The sequence below is a fragment of the Anabrus simplex genome, chromosome 13, assembly GCF_040414725.1.
Source record: "Anabrus simplex isolate iqAnaSimp1 chromosome 13, ASM4041472v1, whole genome shotgun sequence".
Lineage (NCBI taxonomy): Eukaryota > Metazoa > Arthropoda > Insecta > Orthoptera > Tettigoniidae > Anabrus > Anabrus simplex.
In genome coordinates this window covers 55038877-55065362 of record NC_090277.1, presented here as the reverse complement: position 1 = coordinate 55065362, position 26486 = coordinate 55038877, and the positions used below count along the sequence as shown (strand labels likewise).

Genomic DNA, 26486 nt, shown 5'->3' with positions numbered 1-26486 from the left:
ACGCTGTTCCCACTCAGTTTAATGTCTCGTTAATTACACCCCTCCCACCCTCCGACCTTCCCCTATAATTACCTAGAGAGTGACGTATCCGTAGTCGAGTACAGAGAAAGGGAGGTAAAGATTAGCCTGATATCTGCAGCCCACCAGAGCACCCTTCTTACTTCCAGATTGAAAATATAACAACTGAACAGGTAATGCTCTTCCTTGTACTGTGCTAGTGGTTGCGCGGTTTGGGTTACATAGCTTTTAGGTTACCTTCTGCAGCCGTGAAGACGATTTTGCGTAGTTTACCATTTTCAAACAAGACAAATCTTCGGGCTGTAGCCTGCGTTAATAAAGGCCACAGTTGCTGCGTTTCCAATCCTAGCCCTGTCCTCACTATCGCCTTAATGAGGGTTCCACGTGAAACAAAAAAATAAATAAAAATATCCCTTTAGGCAAGCAGCCGGCCCCGTGGTGTAGGGGTAGCGTGTCTGCCTCTTATCCGGAGACCCCGGGTTCGATTCCCGGCCAGGTCAGGGATTTTTACCTGGACCTGAGGGCTAGTTCGAGGTCCACTCAGCCTACGTGATTAGAATTGAGGAGCTATCTGACGGTGAGATAGCGGCCCCGGCCTAGAAAGCCATGAATAACGGCCGAGAGGATTCTTCGTGCTGACCACACGACACCTCGAAATCTGCAGGCTTCGGGCTGAGCAGCGGTCGCTTGGTAGGGCAAGGCTCTTCAAGGGCTGTAGTGCCATGTGGTTTGGTTTGCTTTTAGGCAAGCAACTCAATGTTGAAAACATCCTAGGGATATGAGCTACGAATTTTAGTTAAATAAAATATAATAAAGTATGAGAATATATTATTTATTAATTCCTAAGAAGTATAATCCATTTCGTAATCATCGTTATCCGGTCGATTAGATTAGCAGTTTTCCTTTTTCTAATCCTAAAAGTGGTAATGCAAGTCAATGCATTGTTTCGCTTAAGTACTTATAACTACATTCGGTGTGGACATTTTTCAAAAATTACGAATACGCCTTAGGGTATCGAACCAAGAAACACGTTACAGCAATCATTATATAAATAAGTTAATTTGGCTAGGATTTGAATAAAAAAGAAAAGGAGTAAAGACACAAGGGATTTGAGGATGTATTTTTGGAAGTACATTTAGGGCAGAAGTGATTTTCAAAATTTGCTTTTTAGTTTGATAAAGCTGTCAAAAATTCACAATTTGAAACATTTTCGGACCCTTTAGCCCTTCAACTTTTGGCACAATTCATGAAATTCCTTCATTTTACGTTTTCCATTTCTGCTAAGAAGTGTTCTCAACATTAATAATGGTTGTAGCCGCGATGATGTGTTATTTACTCATTATGTAAGCTTTAGATGTAATATTTTACCAAAAATTACTTCTTACTGGTGCGGAAAAATGTACAGGCAGCCAAATTTATATATTAATACAAATTTTATACTTTGTACCACATAGAAACAAGCTATACAAAAATATAGGTTATTTTATTCTACGTTTAATTATGCGAAGTAAATATTTTAACCGTAACCAGTTAAAATTTTAACGCAGATTTAACAAAATAAAGTGCCGGTATTTTTTTTTTCCAATTCCAATGGAGCGCTCACTTAGAAAATTCATAACCTTAAAAGTATTGATCTGATCGTTACCAAACTTTAATACAACTTAAACGAAATGATTGTTGATTTGTATATCAAGTTTTAATTCCATCTGATATTTTTTTAAAAGATCGTGTAAATTTAATGAAGCAACTTTTTCTCATACTGGGTGACCATAACGGTAAGAAAATCGGCTTGTTGTAAAGTTCATGAGAATATCAGGTTAAAATTAAAACTGCTTTCTTGTCTGCATGCAACTGTTGGTTTTATGTCGATTTATATTGAATTGGGTGGTTTGTGTTGCCCAGTGGGCGTATTTGTCACGCCAGCTGAACTCTGTCTCTGCTCTGTATCAGCGTTGAATCATTTAGAGCTATTTCGCAATGGATGGGTTTGTTTCGAGTTTATACAAAGTCATTCTCAGCCGTCCGCAGTGTGAAAGTTTGATCGAGATGAGTCATTCTGATCGCAGGGCGCTGGCCTTCTAAGCTCAAGTCTTCACACTTCAGAAGGCTGTGTATAAACTCGGAACTTAAGTCCCTGAGTTGAGTAAGTTGTGGTAAAAGCTACAGGGTAGGTAAAACAAAACTGGATCGGAAAATGTTTACAGTAGGACCGACGTGGGATTGACCTTTGTTAATGAACATCACAGAAGATGCTGAGAATGGTCTCATCAGAATAAATGAAAATATGAGCATCCAAAAGAACTCAACACGCGAAAGTTCGTCTGGATGCTTTAACGCATGCACAACAGTGAATGTGTAAGGATATAGATGCAGGTCCTTTTTGATAATCAAAGCCCGGATTTTCATGGCGTAACAGGTTAGATTGCAAACTAAATTTGGTCAATAGGAAGTGTCGGCCACCCGCTCTTCCATAAAGTAGCAAGTGTAACATAAATTATAGGAGTTCTGATGGGTCGTACCCCTAATGTTTATGCAAACCCCATAGCATAATCGTTGTGAAGGTAGACTACACTTGCTGCTCGCTTCAGAAACTTTGCATTCTAACCTATTAATGCATAACATTCCGGGCTCTATTATAATGTTTCGCACGAGGATCACTTAATTCCCACTTGCACAGATAAACGACGCTTAGATTCCGTCGGACTTCTTTCCAGGCCTTCCTTCACTCGAGTAATATTTTCCGGTGTTCGAGCTCTTTTCTTATATTAACGAGTTTTATTCGCTAGGTACAAAACCCGTTCCACGGGATTTTGCACTAAGGTTTGGATTTCAGACTTTGCTGGAGGTGGTTGCCAAAACACTTGCAACCTTAAACTCTTGCACAAAGAGTTCCGCACAGTTTTTCCACGAATCGTACTTCTCATAAACTCTTGCACGAACAGTTCCGCACAGTTCCTCCACGAATCGTGCTTCGCATGAACTCTTGTGCAAACAGTTCCGCACAGTTTTTCCACGAATCGTGCTTCGCATAAACTCTTGTGCAAACAGTTCCGCACAGTTTTTCCACGAATCGTGCTTCGCATAAACTCTTGCACGAACAGTTCCGCACAGTTCCTCCACGAATCGTGCTTCGCATGAACTCTTATGCAAACAGTTCCGCACAGTTTTTCCCTAAAACCGTGCTTCGCATAAACTCTTGTGCAAACAGTTCCGCACAGTTTTTCCACGAATCATGCTTCGCATAAACTCTTGTGCAAACAGTTCCGCACAGTTTCCCACGAATCGTGCTTCGCATAAACTCTTGTGCAAATAGTTCCGCACAAGTTTTTCACGAATCGCGCATCGCATAAACTCTTGCACACACAGTTCCGCACAGTTTCTCCACGAACCGTGCTTCGCATGAACTCTTATACAAACAGTTTCGCACGGTTTTTCTACTTCGCATAAACTCTTCTGCATACAGTTCCGCACCGTTTTTCCACGAATCGTACTTCGCATAAACTCTTGCACATACAGTTCCGCACAGTTTTTCCACGAATCGTGCTTCGCATAATCTCTTGCGCAAACAGTTCCGCACAGTTTTTTCACGATTGTGCTTCGCATAAACTCTTGCACAAACAGTTCCGCACAGTTTTTCCACGAATCGTGCTTCGCATGAACTCTTGCACAAGCAGTTCCGCACAGTTTCTCCACGAATCGTTCATCGCATGAACTCTTATGCAAACAGATCCGCACAGTATTTCCACGAATCGTACTTCGCATAAACTCTTGCGCGAACAGTTCCGCACAGTTTTTCCACGATTGTGCTTCGCATAAACTCTTGCACAAACAGTTCCGCACAGTTTTTCCACGAATCGCGCTTCGCATAAACTCTTGCACAAACAGTTCCGCACAGTTTTTCCACGAATCGCGCTTCGCATAAACTCTTGCACAAACAGTTCCGCACAGTTTTTTCACGAATCGTGCTTCGCATAACACTAGACAATGAACACGCGCTGTTTTATCGTGAACACTATTTTCTGTTGCATTCAACTGGTCACTAAACACGTCCACTCCTCTCACCCTTTCACACGTAAAGACACAGCCACGTACTCGGAACAGAGGATGCGGGAGACGGGCACGCGCAGACATGTGACAGCAACCGATTGGTGCATCGAAATCACGGCTTCCAACAGTTCATTAAAACAATCTCTTCCCTGCCCTTCTTCTTATCAGTATTTTTTACCTAAGGAAAATTGAACACATGGGAACGAAAATGTCAGCAAAAGAAGGTGATCAAAGTAGAAATGAAGCGATGTAATGCTTTGGCCAGCAATTGAGGCGCTGAGAAAAAAACGGAACTAGTCATCATTTTGGTGGTATATGAGTTTTTACTGTGTGGTTCTTATCTCTGTATGATTCCGCATCTGTTGATGCTAAAATGGGATTTTTAGTCACTCTTTCCCTGTCTAAATCAGTGTTGAAATTTTGTGTTGTGCCAAGGTGAATTGGGACAGTGATCAGGAGTGAAATCGGGCGTCCTAATCAAATATGAACTTACTTGTCTGACTAAATAACCTGGGGTGTTTAGTAAGAATTTTTTTGTACTATTCCGTCCATGTTACAAGCCAAGATCCTGATCGGTTATTGACTTGTCTTTATATGACAGCGTCGATTTTGATACGTAGGTTTTCTTATATGATGAATGTCTATACACGTATTTGGAATGCGTATTAATATGCTTAAATGATTAAAAACACATTTTCCTACAAAATTGTACGCAAGTTTGAATTAAACCTTATTTCTGGTAAAATGAGTGTTGTTTAAAAATAAAACGGGAGTTTTTAGACATTTTCTATATCACTTTCCTAGTGTGTGCCTTTGTTACATGATTACATATTTATTGGCATATGACTTTAATCTTCCTAATGAGCTTGTATGGTTCACTATAAGTGTAGGAATATTATTATACAGTATTATATACAAAACTGATACATCTCAAAACAAATATTCAGTAACATGTCCCCTATATTCAGCACCTCAATTAATTGTAGAAAGTTTAGAATCGAAGATGCCAAATATCCAATGTATATTCAATTCACAAATTAAAGCAGAGTTATAAAAAAAGAGGAAGTTTGGGAAATAGGCCAAGCAACTATTGATTGATTGATTGATTGATTGATTGATTGATTGATTGATTGATTGATTGATTGATTGATTGATTGATTGATTGATTGATTGTGTATTTATTTATTTATTTATTTATTTATTTATTTATTTATTTATTTATTTATTTATTTATTTATTTATTTATTTATTTATTTATTTATTTATTTATTTATTTATTTATTTATTTATAATAACTGCTTGGCAAATTACGGGAGAAATGTCTAATATACTGTGATAAAACATCGTCTATGATCAGCCGTCCTTTGGAGACTGATTGGCGAACGGGCTGCTCCATCATGATTCAACTGAGACAGATATGATAATATTAACGGCGCAGACATTATGAAGTAAACAGGAATCTATCTTACCAGCACAAGAGTGTTTTTTCGCAGCTGTGAGCTTGCATCCGGAAGATAGTGGGTTCGAATCGCACTGTCGGCAGCCCTGAAGATGGTTTTCGTGGTTTCCCATTTTCACACCTGGCAAATGCTGGGGCTGTACCTTAATTAAGGCCACGGCCGCTTCCTTCCAACTTCTAGGCCTTTCCTATCCCATCGTCGTCATAAGACCTATCTATGTTGGTGCGACGTAAAGCCAATAGCAAAAAAAAAATATTGGGGGCGTGATAGCTCAGTGGTTTAACTGCTTATTTACGACCCGCAAGGCTGAGGTTTGAGTTCCGGTCGATTCTTTGGTTGAGAATTTGTCTCGAACATCTCGTGGTGTTAAGAAGGGGGTTAAACTCCTAGACAAAACCAGAATCAGCCTGGGTGGCTCAAGTGACGCCACAAATAACTGGGATAAACTGAAGGAAGTTGCTTTCTTTTTTATATCAATTGTTTTATTTTCAAAAGAAATCAGGACAATTCATCATCATTAGAGCCTGGATTTTAGTCAGTAATAGGTTAGAAAGCAAACCTACAGAAGCGAGTAACAAGTACATCGTCGCTGCCGGGACAAAACCTCCAATGTGAAATATTTTAGCTTATAAATTTTTCCGGTAAGGTTCTGCCATCTAAGGTGCAATATTGTGTGAATGTTGTCAAGGCATTCTCGCTCTTCATAACGTATGTGCTGCGGGTCAGTATATCTCCAAAAAATATTTTCACATAGGAGGTTTTGTCCCGGCAACGACGATATTCTATCCTACACAACGGTTATGCCATGAGTTTTGCATAAACATAAGGGGATCGGCCCATCAGAACCCCTAGGTTTTATGTTACTCTCACTACATTACGGAAGAGCGTCCTAGACGACACGTCCTAATAACCGAATTAGTTTGCATCATAACCTATCACTGGATAAAAATAGGTGTCTAATCATCATTATTATTATTATCATCTTCTTCTTCTTCTTCCGAAACTTTTCCCAACCATTTGGGGTCAGCACTGCAAGCGATTTAAGCCTACTTTTACAGCCGGATGCCTTTCCCGCTGCCAACCCTGTTTGGAGGAGTGTACTTACTATTACGTGATTCAGAGATGATTGATCTTGTGATGGGTTGTGTGTTTTCTATTTCCGGATGTGTGTGCTAAGAACACGAATACCTAGTCCCCGAGCTGGTGGACTTAATTTGATTGGGCTAAAATCCCAAGCACGATCGTAAATCGAACTCGGGACCTTCCGAAACCAAGGCTGCCTCGCAGTAGTCAGACCGTCCTTGTTTTAGTCGTTAATTATCTTTATGTCTTTATTTCTACCTCCAACTGTGTCTGTGTGGTTCAGGTCCGGCTAGTTCATGTTGTGAGTGACGGCCACTGGCCGCGCCGCAGCCGTATATTTGAGCTGTGAGCTTGCGGTCGCACTGGGAATCAATCGCCCTGCGCAAGAAGGCTGTACAGCCACTGTTTTCCTAAACGAGGGATGTCCTGATCTGATAATTGTTGCTCATCTGATCTCATAACAAATCTCACTCTAATGCTTTCTAATTCTTCAAAGTACCATATCAGGTTCCGCTGACGTTGTCGATCACCTTGGCGATCTCTTGCTAGGTGGAAAGGTCTTTCAACACTATGAATACCTGTCCATCTTTGATGTTTCCAGACCATAATATTCATCTTCTCTTGACAGCCCTTCGACTCTTTACAACGTAGTAAACTGCAAGCTCATATGAAGATCAGAGTGTTTGTTTGTGGCCGAGCTGAAGCTCATCTCTTCAAATTAAGAGAATATCGCTGCTTATTTTTCGTTTTACCGCTCTGTCCTTTAAATTAATATGAACTTGATATATATCGATAGCAGACTTCTCGATAGGTTCTCATTAAGGCCAGTTCCTTATAATATTTCATGCACAGTATTTGTCCGGAAAGTGGTGACCATATTTAACACACTAGACAGTCTCTAGCCCGTCATACATAATTCATGACTCTCTCTCTCTCTCTCTCTCTCTCTGTGGGAAGGAAGAAAGAAGACGAACAGAACCTAATGATTCATTAAGCAACTCTTATCCTCTGTGACACCCACAGCAGAGTACTTACTCGGTGAATTTGCATATCTACTATAAAGAGAAACAGTGGATGACGGGAAAAAAGTACGACATACATCCTGAAAGTAATTTCAAACTGGATATGATATACTTCTGACTTTTGTTGTAAGGTGAAATAAAAGAGTGGATCAGTAGCAGAGTGTTAGGTCCGCCTCTGTGGTGTAGTGGTTAGTGTGATTAGCTGCCAGCCCTGGAATTCGGGTTCAATTCCCGGCTCTGCCACGAAATTTGAAATGTGATACAAGGATTGGAACAGGGTCCGCTCAGCCTCGGGAGGCCAGCTGAGTAGAGGGTGAGAGAATGGGGAGGGGGGCGTTCGATTGTCTACTCAGCCATCCTCGAAGTGGTTTTCCGTGCTTCCTCACTTTACCTCCAGGAAAATATCGGGATGGTACCTAACTCCACTTCCTTACCTCTTCCTTGTCTATCCCTTCCAATCTGCCTATCCCCCAAAACGCCCCTGCTCAGCATAGAATGTGAGGCCGCCTGGGTGAGTTGTATCCTCGACCCAAAGTCTCACGCTCCAGGACACTGCCCTTGAGGTGGTAGAGGTGGGATCCCTCGCTGAGTCCGGGAGAAAACCAACCCTGCACGGTAAATGGATTAAAGAAGAAAAGTGTTCGACGCAATATCCTAAGCTTCAGGGTTCAATCATGACTGACGTCATCGATTTTTGAAACGCTATAAAAAAAAAAACTCTTGTTGCTCCATGTCGTTGACGCTTGCATGTTAGAGGTTTCCGATGACGCTCTCAATGCCAATCGACAAAATTAAAATAACTCAGTCACTAGAAACATCCAGTTGAATTCTACTCTCCTTTATATTATAGATAGCAGCACAGTTGGAATATCTAGATCGTGCCACTTGAGATGACCTGCACCTCGGTACCAGAACTCGTACAATTATTATTATTATTATTATTTCTTCGATTTTGGGCTACTTTGGACCACGGTTAACAATTGTCTTGCTGGTTAGTCCTTATTTTCTTCTCCCAGAACTTCTTCATGATTTCGCGGTGGTTCCACTTCTTGTCCTCTGAATTTATCAATTGTAGCTCAAAGCATACTTCTGTTAAAGTTTTCTTTTTGATTGATGCCAACTTCCTTCATTCTACCCATTCATTTGATGATGTAGTTGAAGATTTTCTTTGTTAGTCCACTCTCGTTCAGTCTCCTCTTCCTCCATGTACATTCTTATTTCTTTCGGGCCCTAAGATATTTATTATTCTTTCTTTCTTCTCTATCTCATCCATTTCCCTTTTCTTATTCAGTATCAGACATCCTGAACCGTAAAGATCCTCTGGCTTTATAACCGTGGTATACTGTCTGATCTTTGCTCTGTAAGATATTGTTCTTTTATTGTATCTATTCTGTACTAATATAGAGGCTAAATCCATCTTTATGGCCCTTCCCTTATGTCCTTCTTTATCAAGCCCATTCGCCTGGATCCATTCACAAAGATATTCAAATTTATCTGACCTCTTGATTTTTCCATACCTTGTTTCCAGATGCTTTTCTTTATTATGTTTGTATTCTATGTACTCTGCCTTTTCATATGAGTCCCGAGTCCTGATTTCTTTGCGATTTCATGTAATTTTTCAAGCATTATTCGGGACTTCTTCTTTATCTCCTGTTAACAGTGCCATGTGAGCAGCGAATGCTAAGCAATCCACCTTCACAGCCTGTACACCACGAAGGCAGTGGTATGGCCTCAGCTACTGTGTGCATACATTTTAATTCGACGCCATCTGGCTGTTTGATCGTCAATTTCGACGTTCCGTTTTACTCTAGGTCTACTAGACGACAGAGTAAACCCAATCTCCCTTGATAGTCTAAGGCTAGTTTGAATTAGTTTTATCGGGTAAACACTAAGTGTCACCAGAGATCTTTTACATGCCGGCATCGTACGCCATGGAGTGTGGCATGGACTTTTTTCCGCCCTTTAAAAATCCGACTACCTCTGCCAGGTTTGAAGCCGCTATCCTGGGGTCCGGAGGCCGACACTCTACCTATGAACCAGTGACGACTTTGGACACAGTTCATTCGATCAGGTCTGTACCACAGTGTGCGGGCCAGTACCAGTTACACATCCTTCCAAATACGAATGCAGCCCTGTCTGTACAACCTTTATGCAAGGAAGAAACTAGCGATAGTACTAGATATCACGTTGTGGAGATCGGGTCACCTTAACATGTATAACGTTTTAAAAGTAGGATAATAATCAATTCACCGTTGTTTATAAACTGCGACCAATCAAACTTCCCTCACTTGGCTACACTCACACATTTTGTAGACCTCGTTGGTCGCGTGTTCTGCTAATCACAGTTTATCCAGTTCAAACTCATTGCATGTTCGAACTTGTTGCATATCAAATTCATTGCAAAGCCTTCTTCCTGCATGCTCTGCCATCCCACACCCGCACGGTATACAGGCGGATATGGTAGCATGGCCTCCTATCACTTCATAAAATTCTTTAGGAGCCCTTCAGATAATTTTTGAAAGAAAGTCGTCGTTCCAAAACCTACCCTATATTTGTTATAGATACGTGGAATTTCAGTTCGTTGTTACCTTCAAATGCATCATTGTAATTTGTTGACTTTCAGAAGGCCTACGATTCAGTAGATAGAGAGTCACTCTTCCAGGCACTTGCTGTACTGGGACTAGATAAGAAAACCTTAAATCTAGTGAAAGCAACTCTTACCAACACTACAGCCAGAATCAAATTCAGAGAGGAACTGTCCCAGAGCTTTGAGATCAAAACAGGTGTTAGACAAGGGGATGGTCTCTCTCCAATCCTCTTTAACTGCCTTCTCGAAAAAGTCATTCGTGAGTGGACGAAAATGCTAAAGGATGACTCTGGATTGAGAATAGGCTACAAGAAAGACAAGTTAACTGTCAACTGTTTAGCCTTCGCAGACGACCTTACACTCCTGGCATCCAGTGTGGAGGAAGCTATCCATCAACTATCCTCTCTCGACCACATAGCAGCTAAAGTAGGGCTGAATATCGCCATCAACAAAACACAGTTTATCACCAACATCAAAGATGCACCCAAATCAATCCCAGTGGGGGACAAAACAGTACAAAGGACTAACTCCTTCAAATACCTGGGAGAATGTATAACCCCAAACAGGAATGAAGATCAGGCCATAAACAGCAGATGCATCAAACTGGAAAGCGCCTACCACCTATGTAAGAGTATGTACAAATCCAAATCTCTCTCCCTTAACCTCAAAATTAGGCATTACACTACTGTAGTGAGACCGTCAGTACTATACGCCTCAGAATGCCTAAACATGGTAAAAAAAGGGCAACTTAGAAAACTGAAGCTGAAGGATAGGAAGATCCTGAGAAAAATCATGGGCCCTATTAAAGAAGAAGACAAGTACAGAATTAGGCACAACAACGAACTGTACAAACAATTGGAGAGCATTACAACATCTATGAGGAAGAGGAGATTGAACTTCTATGGTCATGTCATGAGAATGGACAATCAGAGGCTCACCTCCAGAAGCTTCCACACCATCTCTAGAGGGAAAGCGACTAATGCCAAGTGGGCAAGACTCGTCAGAAAAGACCTTCAAGAACTGGATATTGCTCCCAGTGAAATTTATGACAGGAATAGGTACAGAACGTTGATCAGAACATCAAACTCTCTCCAGTCACTAACAGAAAAAACAGTACGTTGATTGGTTGATTGATTGATTGATTGATTGATTGATTGATTGATTGATTGATTGATTGATTGATTGATTGATTGATTGATTGATTGATTGATTGATTGATTGATTGATTGATTGATTGATTGATTGATTGATTGATTGATTGATTGATTGATTGATTGATTGATTGATTGATTGATTGATTGATTGCAATCTTATCGGAGCGGATAACAAGTATAGACTAATGCGGATAACAACTGTGCTTTGAGATTTGCATAAACGGTAGTGGGTGCGACCTATCAGGACCCCTAGAATTTATGTTATTCTCGCTACATTACGGAAGTGCAGGCAGGCTAACCTATTACAGCCTGAACATTTGGACTCTACCCATAAGTTTCTTTTGACGCTACTCCAGTGTTGTAGTAGCATATTTCTGTGTGCGAGATGTCAGTTAACATGTGGCTTCTGCGGGGAGGGTTTAGTTCTGCGGAGTTGACAAAACAGTGTTAGAGAAAATGTTCTGGTCTTGTAAGAGAACACGATGTGGTCAGACCTTGAATGAAACGTGATCTTGTAATGTCACCTTTTAGGAGTTCTGTTACCTTCATTAGGCATGCAAGACGAAGTTTATGTATAGACGGTGAAGTGTCACCTTGTTTTGCTACTGGTTATACAGGTCCACCAATTAGGTTACATCACTAACAACCAAATTTAAACTACCTCACATTAAAGGTAATGTTTAACATTTTAAAGTACTGGTTGTAGATGACCTATTACTCAATAATTTAATACTATCTTTCAATACCTAACACTGTATAATCAATATTAAATGTATTCTCCATAATTTGCCCTTTATTGTTAATGCTCCATTAAAAACAGGTTTGTGTCGTCAATTTATCTTTATAACTGAGTGACTGATTCACTTTCCCTCCTGACATTAGGAAGATGTTCTATTCAGAGTTTACTATATTTAATTCTACGATGTCATAATAATAATAATAATAATAATAATAATAATAATAATAATAATAATAATAATAATAATAATAATAATAATATAATGGACTTTCATCAGTTCTCTTTAATTTGATATTAAACACAATTTTGAGGGAGCTGGATATTATATTACATGAAAAACGTTTAAGGGATTCATTTGGGGCAAGGAAAAGGCAGATCTGAGGTGAAATGTCTTGTCTTTGCTGATGATATAGCAGTAACTTCGGAAAATAATTTACAAGCACAAATAATGGTGTGAACTCTACATGATTGGTCTTCAAATTTCATATGAAAAACCTAAATGTTTTGAACATAGAGACAACGGAGAAAAGTGATTCAAAACACAACATGGAGATATTCAAAGACTTGATAAATGCAAATATCTGGGAGAATGGATCCAGTCAAATGGACTCGATAACACGCCGTGCAAGGAGATATTGTAGAAGAAGGATATGGGTTATAAAGTCACTCGACACAGTTACAACAAACGATCGATATCTTTCCAGGCAAAAATCATGCACTACATAGCTGTAACTGAAGAAGAGGTATTGTATGGATCAGAATGTTTAAAGTTGAACAAAAGAGGTGAACAAGAGGAACTGGACAAGGAGAAACGGACAATACTTAGGAACATTTTGGGACCCCAAAATAATAAAGATATTTTAACGAAGAGAAAAATAAAGGCCTGTACCGAAATACTGAGACAATTACAGGCACTCTTGAAAGACGTAGACTGCAATTTTATGGTCACTTTTACATAATAAACAGCGACAGGCTAACTAAGAAGATATTTTTATAACGATCTCTAAATCAAACACACCACCGGTTGGCTGGAAGAGATACGATGGGATCTACAAAGACTGATGATCACAGATGACATAATCACTGATCACTTCGGCGGATTTTTCGATTTTGCTAATTGGACGTCAACATCGGAGGAACTGAGGCTGGCGATCAGTCGACGTATGGAGCAGTTCTGGGAAGAAAAGAAACAGAAAAATATTTTACCATAGTTTTAGCTTCTAAGTGGTCTATATTTAGCCAAATTCTTTAAAGAAAATAATAAGAATAATAAAAAACGCGGCTTTCATTTCCAATTTCTTGGGGTCGGCATTGTGTATATTTATATTTGGCCCAATGTCACGGCTGGATGCCCTTCCTCATTCCACCCGTATGAGGAGGGCTCCATTCTACTCCGCGTGTTTTTGTGGTGGTTGGTTGTGTGATACGTGTAAATTTTCCTGGCCTCGTGCAGCCGCTGAGCCGCGCCATCTACACGGCCAGTACATTACCTGGTCCACCAGTAACTCGCGTATAAACAAAGCACTGCCTTCTATAGGTTTACACCGTGAAGATTTCTGTGTTTGTATACTACGTCTTGATGGATACCTGTTAGATGTATTGATGGAGAGAGTTCTGATTGTGATGGGCCAGTTAAAGAAGGTATCGTTCAGATTGACTGGCAGGGAAGGGGGCTCTAAGACAGCTTAATAGACTCGCTTCTCGCTAGTCATGCTGACTCAGCAAGCCTGCTAATTGTTTACTTACCGGGGTGACAGCTGAATATCACCCCCCGTAGTGTGTTCACGGATACATTTCACCTGGTCTAATCGTATTTGTTGGGTTAATATCTGGGAGAGAGTTACCCTCAATATCAGCAAAGAATGGTGGTCTCCTACCCAGGTAGGCTGCAAATTGTGACATTTCCTGAGCAGTCAGGTGTCGAACGAGTCATCGTGCTTTGAATATCACAATGTATATACAGAAGATGGGTCTACAGCATGATGAAAATAATAATAATAATAATAATAATAATAATAATAATAATAACTTATTACTTTCGTTTCATCAATTCTGATGATCGTAATCTTTAAGGATATTTCTTTGTATCTGTTTCCTGCCTTCGCTGTGTTCTTCCAAATGGCTTGCTTATATGAGGTGTGTCTTGGTGGCAATTTGTCTAGCTTGTGGGAACTCGCCTGAGTTTCCCCTTCCCAGGCACTTTTCCTGAAATTATATGCATTTCAAGGGTTCCTTATCTACATCACATGATTTGACCAAATAATTCAGGAATTCTTTGATGCCACACTGACGATAACCTGACAACCTTCAGTTTTATATATATTGAACAATTTGCTTTGCATCGCACCGACACAGATAAGTCTTATGGCGACGATGCGATAGGAAAGGACTAGGAGTGTGAAAGAAGTGACCATAGCCTTAATTAAGATACAAACCCAGCATTTGCTTGGCGTTAAAATGGGGAATCCACAGAAAACCATCCTCAGGGCTGCCGACAGTGGGGTTCGAACCCACCATCTCCCGAACGCCACTTGCTCGGTCATCTCCTTTAGGATAAACTCATTGGTACGAAAGCATCCTTTTCCATTATTATTATTATTATTATTATTATTATTATTATTATTATTATTATTATTTTCGTTAGTGTCATCTAGGGACCACGTGACAAATTCAATGTTTAATCCTTTGTTGTTCCTTCTTCCTCCAATTCTCCTTCATCTGCTCACTGTGTCTCGTTTTCCTCCCTTCGGATCATTTTGATTCTGTTTTCTTTCTCTCCCTACCTTGCAATCCTTCCATTTTTAACACTTAATTTCTAAAAATTTCCTTCTTTATGTTGCTGCTTCTTCTCTTATATTGTTTCTTCCCAAATTTTTCATGACTTCATTAATTCAGGTTGTTGTTGACTTTTTGTTCCAAAGATATTTGAAGATCTGTTTGGTTAAACTGTTGTCATCCATTTTGTTAAATGTCCAAAAAAATCAATCGTTCTTCCGCATTTTATCTGTTATGTTTTCTATGTTCTGGTATATTTCGTCATTACTTCATGATTTCAAGAGTTCTGCGGACCGAGTATTTTCCGTATAATTTTTCTTCCCATTACTTCTAATTTATTCAGCGTATAGGCATTCCGGTTTGACTACTGTGTTGTAGTGTTGTGTTTTGAGGTTTTTAGATAAACACTTTTTGTTGTAAACATTCCTAGTTATACAGTACGATATTTCCATCTTATGTATTTCTTTCTTCTATAGCGGATTTTTCCAACGCATTTTCTTGAATTGTTTTTCTCACACATTTGTATTTCTTTACCTTCCTTATTCGACCAGTTTCTGTTATTAGAAATTTTGGAGCATTTTTTATACTCGCATTTGTTATATTTTTATTTTTTCTACAGAAATTAATATTACTTTAAATGTTATATTTATTTATATCCATCAACAATCTAAAATGCAATGTTTTTTTTCTTGTTGCAGTGGTTATGCATAAGGACAAGGAAGATGGTCTCCACCATGAATCTCAGTTCCGAAACAGAGATCTCACCACCTACGACCACTCGCTCCTGGACGGAGAGATGTTCCTGCAGGTAGGCTCGTCTTCATCTGATTACATTAGTTTAGCAAACCAATCCTTTTTAATAATTTATTTCATTCATTTCATTCCACCAACAGAGATGTTTCTCCAATTACAAATAGCACATATTAGGAAGAACAAAAATATAAATATAAAATCTAAATATCTGAAAATTTAAACAAATTTTATATATAGAAAGTACCATTCGGAATTTACAGTACATTAATACTTTTTCAGACTCGAAATAGACTTATCACGTACAAAGCAGATCGAATCACTGTAAAAAGAAAGAAACGAAAAGACAGGGAAAGTAATGCAGAACACACAAACGTCTGATAAGAGAAAAATTATTTACAAAGCTTTCACTCAGATTCTGAATCGTTATAGAAACTGTAGGAATAACAAATATATCTAAAAAATCTCAAATCTAAATCTAAATATCTAAAAATAAATGAAACACAAATTTATTAAGAAGTGTGAAGGACTATTCTTCTGACCTGCACTGTTGTAGACATTGCATAGCCTAAAAAGTGGGGAATTTTTGTGAGCGGTGGTTCTGATTTTTTAAAATTCTGAAATGTTACATTTGTCCTTGCATTAATGTAGCGTATACGTCTGTATTCTGTATTTAATCCTTCCCAGCTCAAGTTATTTTGAATGATTCGGTGAAGTTGCCCGTATTCATTCCTGAGATATTACTAATGTTTTCGTTTTGAATATTATGCTACACACATTTAATGCACTTGTCCTTTCTTGTTTTGAAACATTAGTGACACGACAAGGCTTCAGCAAGCACGTTCAATACGCTATTCTTAATTTCTTAATGAAGTTCTGAGAATAAGGTGTATACTTTTAAATCCATTAATCGACATATCTGTCAAATAAGTAGAACCTGAATTCTTAGGCATTGATAGGTTTTATTTATTTATTTATTTATTTATTTATTTATTTATTTATTTATTTATTTATTTATTTATTTAATGTGAATATATAGGTGGTAAGCCCAAATGCATTATTCGCTAATTCTGTGATACATTCAACATACAAGTAATAAAATTAAATATGGAAAAAGTAAATAAAAAGTGAAAAAACAATTCATAGAGAAAAGCCGAGTCAACGAACATTATTTTGTCACCTTTCGTAACCTGTTGGTTGATGATGTTAATTTGTCCTGCTGCCTTCGGAAAAAGAAATTGATTTATCATTTGGATGCGAAGAAATACCAATTCAATATTGTACAATTCACTATATTTGGGCTTAATAGCATTTACAATACTTTTAATTGAAAATCGTAATTTCGGGCCAAAGAATAGTCATTTAAAATGGGTCGAGAACAATGGGAGTGATAAAATCCTTACACTACTGGCATTTTAGAAGTGGATCGAACTTCTGCAGCTAAAATGACTGTCATTTTCAACTCCCACAGTTTATATGTATATTTCTGATTTCTTTCGTAAATACACACGTTCATTTTTCTTGCAACTCCTTTGAACATCTCAATAAACACAAATAATAATAATAATAATAATAATAATAATAATAATAATAATAATAATAATAATAATAATAATTCTACCGATTTTTCCAGACCGGATCGTGGTTTTAAACTGTCACACACATGTGGATTTGTCTCTGTTTTATGACCGGATGACCTTCCTATATGGAGGGATATAATCACTATTGCGTATTTCTGTGGTGGCTGGCAGTGTGGTGTGTTGTCTGAATATGAAGAGGAAAGTATTGGGACAAACACAACCACCCAGTCCCCGAGACAGAAGAATTACGGTAATACAGTAACACAATACTAAAATCCCGAACCAGCCAAGAATCGAACCCGGAACCCTCCAACCAAAGGCCTCAACGCTGACCATGCAGCTAGGGAGTTTGGTTAAGAAGAAGAAGAAGAAGAATACGGAATCCTTGTATTCACTTACAGTGTCGTAACTTGATCAACAACAGACAGCAATCGGTCTATAATGTTTTAGCCCAAACAATATGCCAGATACGCGTGTCCTTTGGCTTCAGTTCTGTCTTCACATTCAATCAATCAATCAATCAATCAATCAATCAATCAATCAATCAATCAATCAATCAATCAATCAATCAATCAATTAATCAATCAATCAATCAATCAATCACTACTGATCCGCATTTAGGGCAGTCGCCCAGGTGTCAGTATCCCTATCTGTTGTTTTCATAGCCTTTTCTTAAATGATTGCAAATAATTGGAAATGTATTGAACATCTCCCTTGGTAAGTTATTCCAGTCCCTAACTCCCCTTCCTATAAACGAATATTTTCCCCAATTTGTCCTCTTAAATTCCAACTTTATTTTCATATTGTGATCTTTCCTACTTTTAAAGATACCACTCAAACGTATTCGTCTACAAATGTCTCCTCGCTAGAACGCTGAGATTACGGTATTCAGGATACAAGCTGTCCATCAAAATTTATTATTATTATTATTATTATTATTATTATTATTATTATTATTGGTGCATGGCAACAAGTTAGATACATATATACACGTACCAAAAAACCCATGGCACTACAGCCCTGAAGGGCCTTGGCCTATGAAGCGAACGCTGCTCAGCCCGAAGGCCCGAAGATTACGAGGTGCCGTGTGGTCAGCACGACGAATCCTCTCGGCCGTTATTCTTGGCTTTCTAGACCGGATATACAAGTACATAATATTTACAAATATACACAGACAAGAAACATGCTTCTTGGGAGCAAGATTTAGTTATAGTAGAATGTCCAGTTGGGTGATCCACTGTATGGCTTCCTCTGTTGGTTCCAAAAAGTCACTCGGGCTACCCGTGTAGGAACGTTGTATACATTTACTTACAATATGGGGGACAGTCGCATTCTGGTGATGAAATATAGTTTGACTTATAAAGTTCAGCCCTGCATCGTCCATGATTTGTTCTCGCCCGATTCAGAGTGGTCCAAAGCTTACGCTGTAGAGGATGTTCACCAGAAAAGATGTTGTGTAGATAGCAACTTTCCAGCGACTTCTCCGTTCTTCTAAAGGGTAAAGACAGCATCACGCGAAGATGGATGACGTGACTTGAGCCTCGTTGTCTTGAGAGCGGGAATATCATCCAAAGCAGGCAGTTGAGGGATCATTTCAATCTTCTTGCCCTCTCGAATGAGAGCATTTGATCTTCTTAAATCAGGCGGCATTATACCTGACAGAATTGGGAGCCAACAAAGGGGTCTGGACTGGATAGTACCAGATATTTCAACCGCATGCTAACATTCAGTTAAATACCAATGCGTCTTGTATACGGGCTATTCAGCCAAACTGGTGCACAGTACTCAGCAACACGAGAAAACGAGTCCCAAAACAGAAGATCTTAAAGTCTTTGCTGAGGAACCCCAACGTGAGCCACACCATTTCTGAACGATATTATTACGCGTTTTGAGCTTTTTGGACAGATTCATAAGATGTTGTTTGTAAGATAGTGTGCAATCAAGTGTAATGCCCAAATATTTTGGATGCCAGGCGTGCCGAAGTTCACGATGACAAAAAACGGATTTGAAGTTTAATGCCAGCTTGGCTATTATGCAGATGAAAACATGTCGCTTCTGTTTTTTAGGATTAGGATTCAGTCGCCATTTCTTAAAGTACGTTCCAAATGAAATCAGGTCTCTTTGTAGCACTTTTTCTGTCACACTAAGGTCTCGATGTTGAGTGGGTAGTGTTATATCGTCAGCATAACAGAATTTTCGTGATGATGTTTCTGGGATATCGGTGATGTACAAATTGAACAGTAGGGGAGACAATACCGATCCTTGAGGTAATCCATTCTTGAGCTTCCTTTCTCTGCTCATACTGTTTATCATACACAGTCGGAATCATCTGTCATTGAGCATATTATTTATAACTTGCACGATGATCCTACAGGGTACAATGCGGAGAAGCTTAATCCTTCCCTCCAGACTGTGTCAAACGCTGCTGTAATATCAATGAATGCGGCTGAGGTCTTGAGTTGTTTCTGGAAACCTGCTTCAATGTGGGATGTCAGCGAAAGCACTTGATTTCAGCAGCTGCAATTTGTCCTAAATCCGGCTTGATCAACTGGAATATGCTGAAAAATTATTGCGCTGATTCTGTTGTAGATTAGCTTCTCAAAAAGCTTATAACAGCAACTAAGAAGGGCAATTTTTCTATAACTGCTCGGGTCATTGGCAGGCTTACGTGGTTTCAAGATGGAAACCACTTCCATTCGTTTGAATTCTGCAAGGTAAATCTGTCCCTCTGTGGATAGAGGCGGCATAACACACACATAGTATTCCCTGCCTGTCGTAAATGCTCTATCGTATCTTATTCTATTTTCGTGGGCTGGCACAAACGGTTTTGCTATCATGGGACGGTCACAAATCTTGGCCTCAGCGAGCGAATACATTGCAGTATGTTATTCTGTGCGCGTTGGCAACCATCTTCAGCGTAGCTTCAGACAAGCAATTTTCGTTTTAAAAAAAGTTGCAATTTCGTGCTTGTGAGAGTTTCGTTGTATTTTTCTTGTAAAAAGGGGACAACAATATATAATTGTTGCGAATTTCAGCTGCTGAAACGGTCTTTTTTTATATCGTTGTGAATGACGGGCAGAATAAGGATTTTATTACGAAGGAGATCTTGAAGTATCAAAGAAAGGGCTAGCTGACAAATTATATTAAATCTAGTTGAAATTCTGCGCGACTGGGGAGTCCTCTTGTTAAGTGAGTGTCCAGCGCGAATTGTTGACAGCTGTGAAGAAGTGAAGTGCCCCGGCAGGTGACAGGCCACTGACCACTGATAGTTGGTGTGAATGCTCTCTCCCTCATTGTCGGCTTACAAATGTGTTTTTAATGGATGGCAGCAAACCAGACCTTCAGACAGTAACAGTGTGCTGTGTCTGTCTCTCCAGCTATCATGGAATGGATTTTAAAATATGAAGTCATGCCTTGGATTATGTTAGCTATTATTGTTCGCCCTTCTTAGGTGTTGTGAAAAGGAATTGAACTCGTCAGTAGCGGCGCTAAGAAGCTCCCCCCCCCACGCTATAATTGAAAATGGGCCCCTCGCTTCCTGATAAAGAAAATCATAAGTTTATTTCGTACTACAGGGTTGTTACAATGAACAACAACAACGTAACGATAATAATTACATAATTTAGTTTTCAAATCCGAAGGAATTAAATCACTACACTTATATGGTACGAACACACTTACACACACAAGAAATACATATTCCAACTATAGTTACCAAAACACGGTGACTGTCACAATATTAAGAAATAATCTCGTTCCTAGGATCAAATAATTTACTACTCAACCGTCCATCGTTGGCCTACTTAGCTACACTAAGTGCTGAGAGTTATAAACAGGCTCGAAACTTCAGTATTTAGAGTTCAGATAAGGAGGATGTCTTTGTTATCGCATCTTCGCTGACTGCTGGGTTCTCAGATCTGGCTAATTATTTCAAAAACCTTGTTGATTGTTGTGAGTGTTAGCAAAGGATGGTTATTATTGGAACAGGTTGCGAAACCCACATTCTTCCAGAAATAACTATCGTACACATATTGACGAAAGAAGCTCTGCACTACGATGGCCTAAGTTTGGAATAACCCTGTGTAATAAAAATACTACTGTGTTGTGTGCAGTAGCTTTATCAATATGTAAAATCACTCTTTAGCTACTGAATTAAGAAACAGCCATGGGCCCCTCAGAATCTACGGGCTGCCCCGCCCGCGGGGTCCTTATCGGCGCCCCATGAACTAGTTTAACTAATTATTTTTGAACTGACATCTGTAGAATCAGTCTACAAACATTCATACTTTCACACAGTAAAATCACGCGCTCACATATGCGTTGTTACCGCGCTAGAAATCAAGTGTGGTGAGTTCGTAACCCACTGTCGGTAGCCCTGAAGATGGTTTCCCATGGTTTCCCATTTTCGCACCAGGCAGATGGGGCTACGGCCATTAACTTTCCAATGATTCCGTCGCAGAAAACTTCGATGTGTTATTGCGATGTTAAACAAGTAGGCCTAGCAAAAAAAAACAGAAGTTTTCATTGGGGTAATCACATAAACGAGACGACACATACACCCAGCCCCTGTGCCAGCGGAATTAACCAATGATGCTTACAATTCCTGACCTTGCCGGGAATCGAACCGGGGACACCTGTGACCAAATGCCTGCACGCTAACCATTTTTAGCCATGGAGCTGGATAGCTGAGAGAGTAAGAAGGTCAAAGGAATCTCATGGAGGGAGAAGACTATAGGGGCTGCAAACAAGACCGTTGGCCGGGGGAAGGGGGAGGGGGAAGAGGGGGAAAATGCAGAAAGTGAATTTAAAAAAAAGTAAAATAAATTTAAATGCCGAGAGAAGTATGACGTTAGCGTTCTTGTTGTTGTTACCAATTTTGAACTATATTGGGGGGGGGGGGGATGCGAAAGAAAATGCTCTAATTTTGCAGCAAAATTGCATAAAGAATACCCAAGAAATGTACCAAAATGCTTGCTTCGAACGATACACCAAAAATACACCAACTTTATACCAATTTTTGAACCATTATATTTGTGGCGTAAATACGAAGAAAATTGCTCACATTTTGCACTAAAATGATACCAAGGTGATTCCACAAATCTTTGGTGTAAATTTGGAGATTTCTGAAGCAAATTTTGTTCAATAGTGGTGGTGATAGTAAAGAAGTTTGAAGGAAAAACTCTGGTGTATTTTTGCCTGAATAATGTACTTCAGTTTTGCTGTAACTATGGCGTAAAACGTTACTTCACTTGCGCCAAATTTGTGTCAATGTGAAAAAATATGTGGTGTAAATATGATGCAATTTGATGCATTTTTCATTGGTGTTAGTTGGCACCACTTTTGCACAGATGAAAATTTTGCAAGAGGCTGATAATCAGGTAAGTTTTGGTTATAAAATAATCTGCAAGATCACAGTTCTGGTCTAAATTAAGTGAGGGGGATGGAGGGGAACCGGGATTTAAGGGCCCGACCCCCTCAGTTGTCCAGGCGACCGAGTCTGGCTGCGAATTAAAAATTCCCTTGGGCAGTCAGTGCCTCGGTATACGGTGTCGTCTGTGTTGATACGTTGGAAGTAAACAGTGAAGGTTGATAAAGGGCAGGCAGCTAGGGTGCGGGTCAAGGTCGCGCGTGGCGGGCACTACAAAAAGCAGCCTGGTGAGAGGAAAGACAGGCCGCATTATAAGATCATTAGGGTCCCTCCTCATCTCCTTGTGCCTTCGTAATTAGGATTATTGTGAACAAGGCAGATGGTCGATACAACATTTCATTTGCACTATTAGTAACGAAACAGTCATTTTAAAATATAGACAGAGATTCAAGGTATTCTGGAGAACGTGTACTGTGTGTGGACTTACAACATATGGCTTCATGAAGAAGCAGAAGGAAAGAGAAAAGGACGAAAAACTCTTTAAAAAAATATCAAATAATGACCTTGCCAAAACTTAGACTTCCTCTTTGAATACCTATGCAATGTATTACCTCCAGTATGATTATTTGCTGAATGTTATGGGCAGAGTCTTGTGGAAGGAGTGTAAGTAGAAAATAAATAAGTTCAAAACAGCTTGGAACAGTAAATGTTAACATATACTTGTATGCAGATGATATGGTCGTTGGTTCGAGTTCCCTATCTGAATTACAAAAAGCCATTCACAATCTGGACAGAGAAGCACAGGATGTGTGTTGAGTCATCAGTCCATAGACTGGTTTGATGCAGCCGTCCATGCCACCCTATCCTGTGCTAACCTTTTCATTTCTACGTAACTATTGCATCCTACATCTGCTCTAATCTGTTTGTCATATTCATACCTTGGTCTACCCCTACCGTTCTTACCACCTACACTTCCTTCAAAAACCAACTGAACAAGTCCTGGGTGTCTTAAGATGTGTCCTATCATTCTATCTCTTCTTCTCGTCAAATTTAGCCAAATCGATCTCCTCTCACCAATTCGATTCAGTATCTCTTCATTCGTGATTCGATCTATCCATCTCACCTTCAGCATTCTTCTGTAACACCACATTTCAAAAGCTTCTATTCTCTTTCTTTCTGAGCTAGTTACCGTCCATGTTTCACTTCCATACAATGCCACGCTCCACACGAAAATCTTCAAAAACATCTTTCTGATTCCGATATCAATGTTTGAAGTGAGCAAATTTCTTTTCTTAAGAAAGCTCTTCCTTGCTTGTGCTAGTCTGCATTTTATGTCCTTACTTCTGCCATCGTTAGTTATTTTACTACCCAAGTAACAATATTCATCTACTTCCTGTAAGACTTCGTTTCCTAATCTAATATTTCCTACATCATCTGCCTTCGTTCGACTGCACTCCATTACTTTTGTTTTGGACTTATTTATTTTCATCTTGTACTCCTTACCCAAGACTTCATCCATACCATTCAGCAACTTCTCGAGATCTTCTGCATTCTCAGATAAAATAGCAATATCATCGGCAAATCTCAAGGTTTTGATTTCCTCTCCTTGGACTGTGATTCCCTTTCCAAATTTCTCTTTGATTTCCTTTACTGCCTGTTCTATGTAAACATTGAAAAGGACAGGGGACAAACTGCAGCCTTGCCTCACTCCTTTCTGGATTGCTGCTTCTTTTTCAAAGCCCTCGATTCTTATCACTGCACACTGATTTTTATACAGGTTGTAGATAATTCTTCGTACAGGTTGTAGATAATTCTTCGTTCTCGGTATCTGATCCCTATCATCTTCGGAATCATAAATAGCTTGTTCCAATCAACATTATCGAATGCCTTTTCTAGATCTACGAATGCCATGTACGTGGGATTGTCCTTCTTGATTCGATCCTCTAAGATCAAACGTAAATTCAGGATTGCTTCACGTGTTCCTACATTTCTTCTGAAGCCAAATTGATCTTCTCCCAACTCAGCTTCAACTTGTTTCTCCATTCTTCTTGTTTCTCCATTCACAGGATAACAAGATCAAAATCAACTCTGAGAAAACTGTAAAAAATGACGTTTCGGAAAGGAGGCAGAGAAGCAGCTAGTGACAAGATTCACATAGGATCAACTGCCCTAAAGTCAGTAAATACATTCGCATATCTAGGACTGACATTACAAACAACAGAGCCCGCATAAAGTCTCGAGCAGCGGCGACAACCAAAGCCATATATGACATTAAAATTAACCCAAAGCTTTCATAGTGAACCGCTATGACATTATTCGACGCGAAAAATAGCTCCCATCTTCACACACGGGTTGGAAATCATCTGGGAGAAGCTGACCACGGCGAACTTGAGGACACTTGAAGCAGTCAAGTCGAGCTTTCTGAAAGCTACCCTGGGGATATAAAAATACACAAAATCTCGACTTGCATATTAACTTGCCAAGGAGATCTTCTTCATCGAGTACCTCAGGATGAAGAGGGGGCTACCATTCACAGACGGTTGGGTGAAACTTATGCAATACAGAGTTAAAAAAAGAGAGAGACGAAATCTGGATCGACTTTTATACAACGGAGGCCCTGATGAATAGTGCACTAACCAAGATCTGCGTCACTTTGTGAACTCGATGGTGGTACGTGGATACTACCATAAGCTGTGTAAAACCGAGTACTTCCAGACGAATCCTGCGTATGTAAATTATGCTGTGTGCACTGCAGCCGATACTCACTTGTACAAATCGGAGACCTTCTATTGTGATATTTTGTAAAAAGTTAGTGATGACAGTGCACAGGATAATTCCAGTTTGTTCTCAAATCTACGCACAATTTGTGCACTGTATCTTCAAATAAAATACAACCAAAGTAATTAAGTCTTAAAGGAAGTAGATGAATATTGTTACCTGGGTAGTAAAATAATTAACGATGGCGGAAGTAATGCGACATAAAATTCAGACTATCATAAGCAAGGAAGAGCTTTCTTAAGAAAAGAATTTTGCTCATTTCGAACAATGATACAGGAATTAGAAAGAAGTTTTTGAAGATTTTCGTCTGGATCATAGCATTGTATGGAAGTGAAACATGGACGATAACTATCTCAGAAAGAAAGAGAATAGAAGCTTTTGAAATGTGGTGTTACAGAAGAATGCTGAAGGTGAGATGGATAGATCGAATCATGAATGAAGAGATACTGAATCTAATTCGTGAGAGGAGATCGATTTGCTAAATTTGACGAGAAGTGATAGAACAATAGGGCACATCTTAAGACGCCCAGGACTTGTTCGGTTTTTTTTTTTACGGAAGTGTAGGTAGAGTTAAACCAAGACATGGATATGACAAACAGATTACAGTAGATATAGGATGCAGAAATGAAATGAAAAGGTTAGCACAGAATAGCGTGGCATGGAGGACTGCATCAAACTAGTCTATGGACTGATCACCCAGCAACAATATTAATTTCCGATTACTGAGTGACTTGAGTTTTTGTAATCGTAGGATTTATATATGCGTGCCACACAACATGTCCTATAGTACAGGATTTATTGTATTTGCACGTGCGGTGGTTGTGTTGCGTGTGAATCTACTATACCGATCATGAACGTTTTCCATGCGACAGAATGCAGCATATAGATAACGGACGAAAGGGTTCCATATTATAATATTTATTTTTAATAATGCTACTGCTAGTATTCGTCTTTGTCTTAATTCAAGCCATTGAAGTCAAATTAAGTATGGTTTTATACGACCATATTTACGGATATCAAGAATGATCTAATGCAGGTATTCTGTGTACGTTGAGTTTTGATACTGAGGATTTTCCACAGAAAGAAGGAAAGAAAGAAAGAAGGAAAGAAAGAAAGAAGGAGTTA

At 39.3% G+C, this 26486-nt stretch overlaps 1 protein-coding gene across 1 annotated transcript in view; it reads left to right on the top strand.

Annotated features, from left to right (window-relative positions):
• ss (spineless) overlaps positions 1 to 26486 on the top strand; it is a 770665-nt gene that overhangs the window by 501310 nt on the left and 242869 nt on the right. Inside the window, exon 3 of the mRNA XM_067157402.2 lies at positions 15584 to 15693. Coding sequence (XP_067013503.2) covers positions 15584 to 15693 — 110 coding nt within the window. The remainder of the gene's footprint in view (positions 1 to 15583; positions 15694 to 26486) is intronic.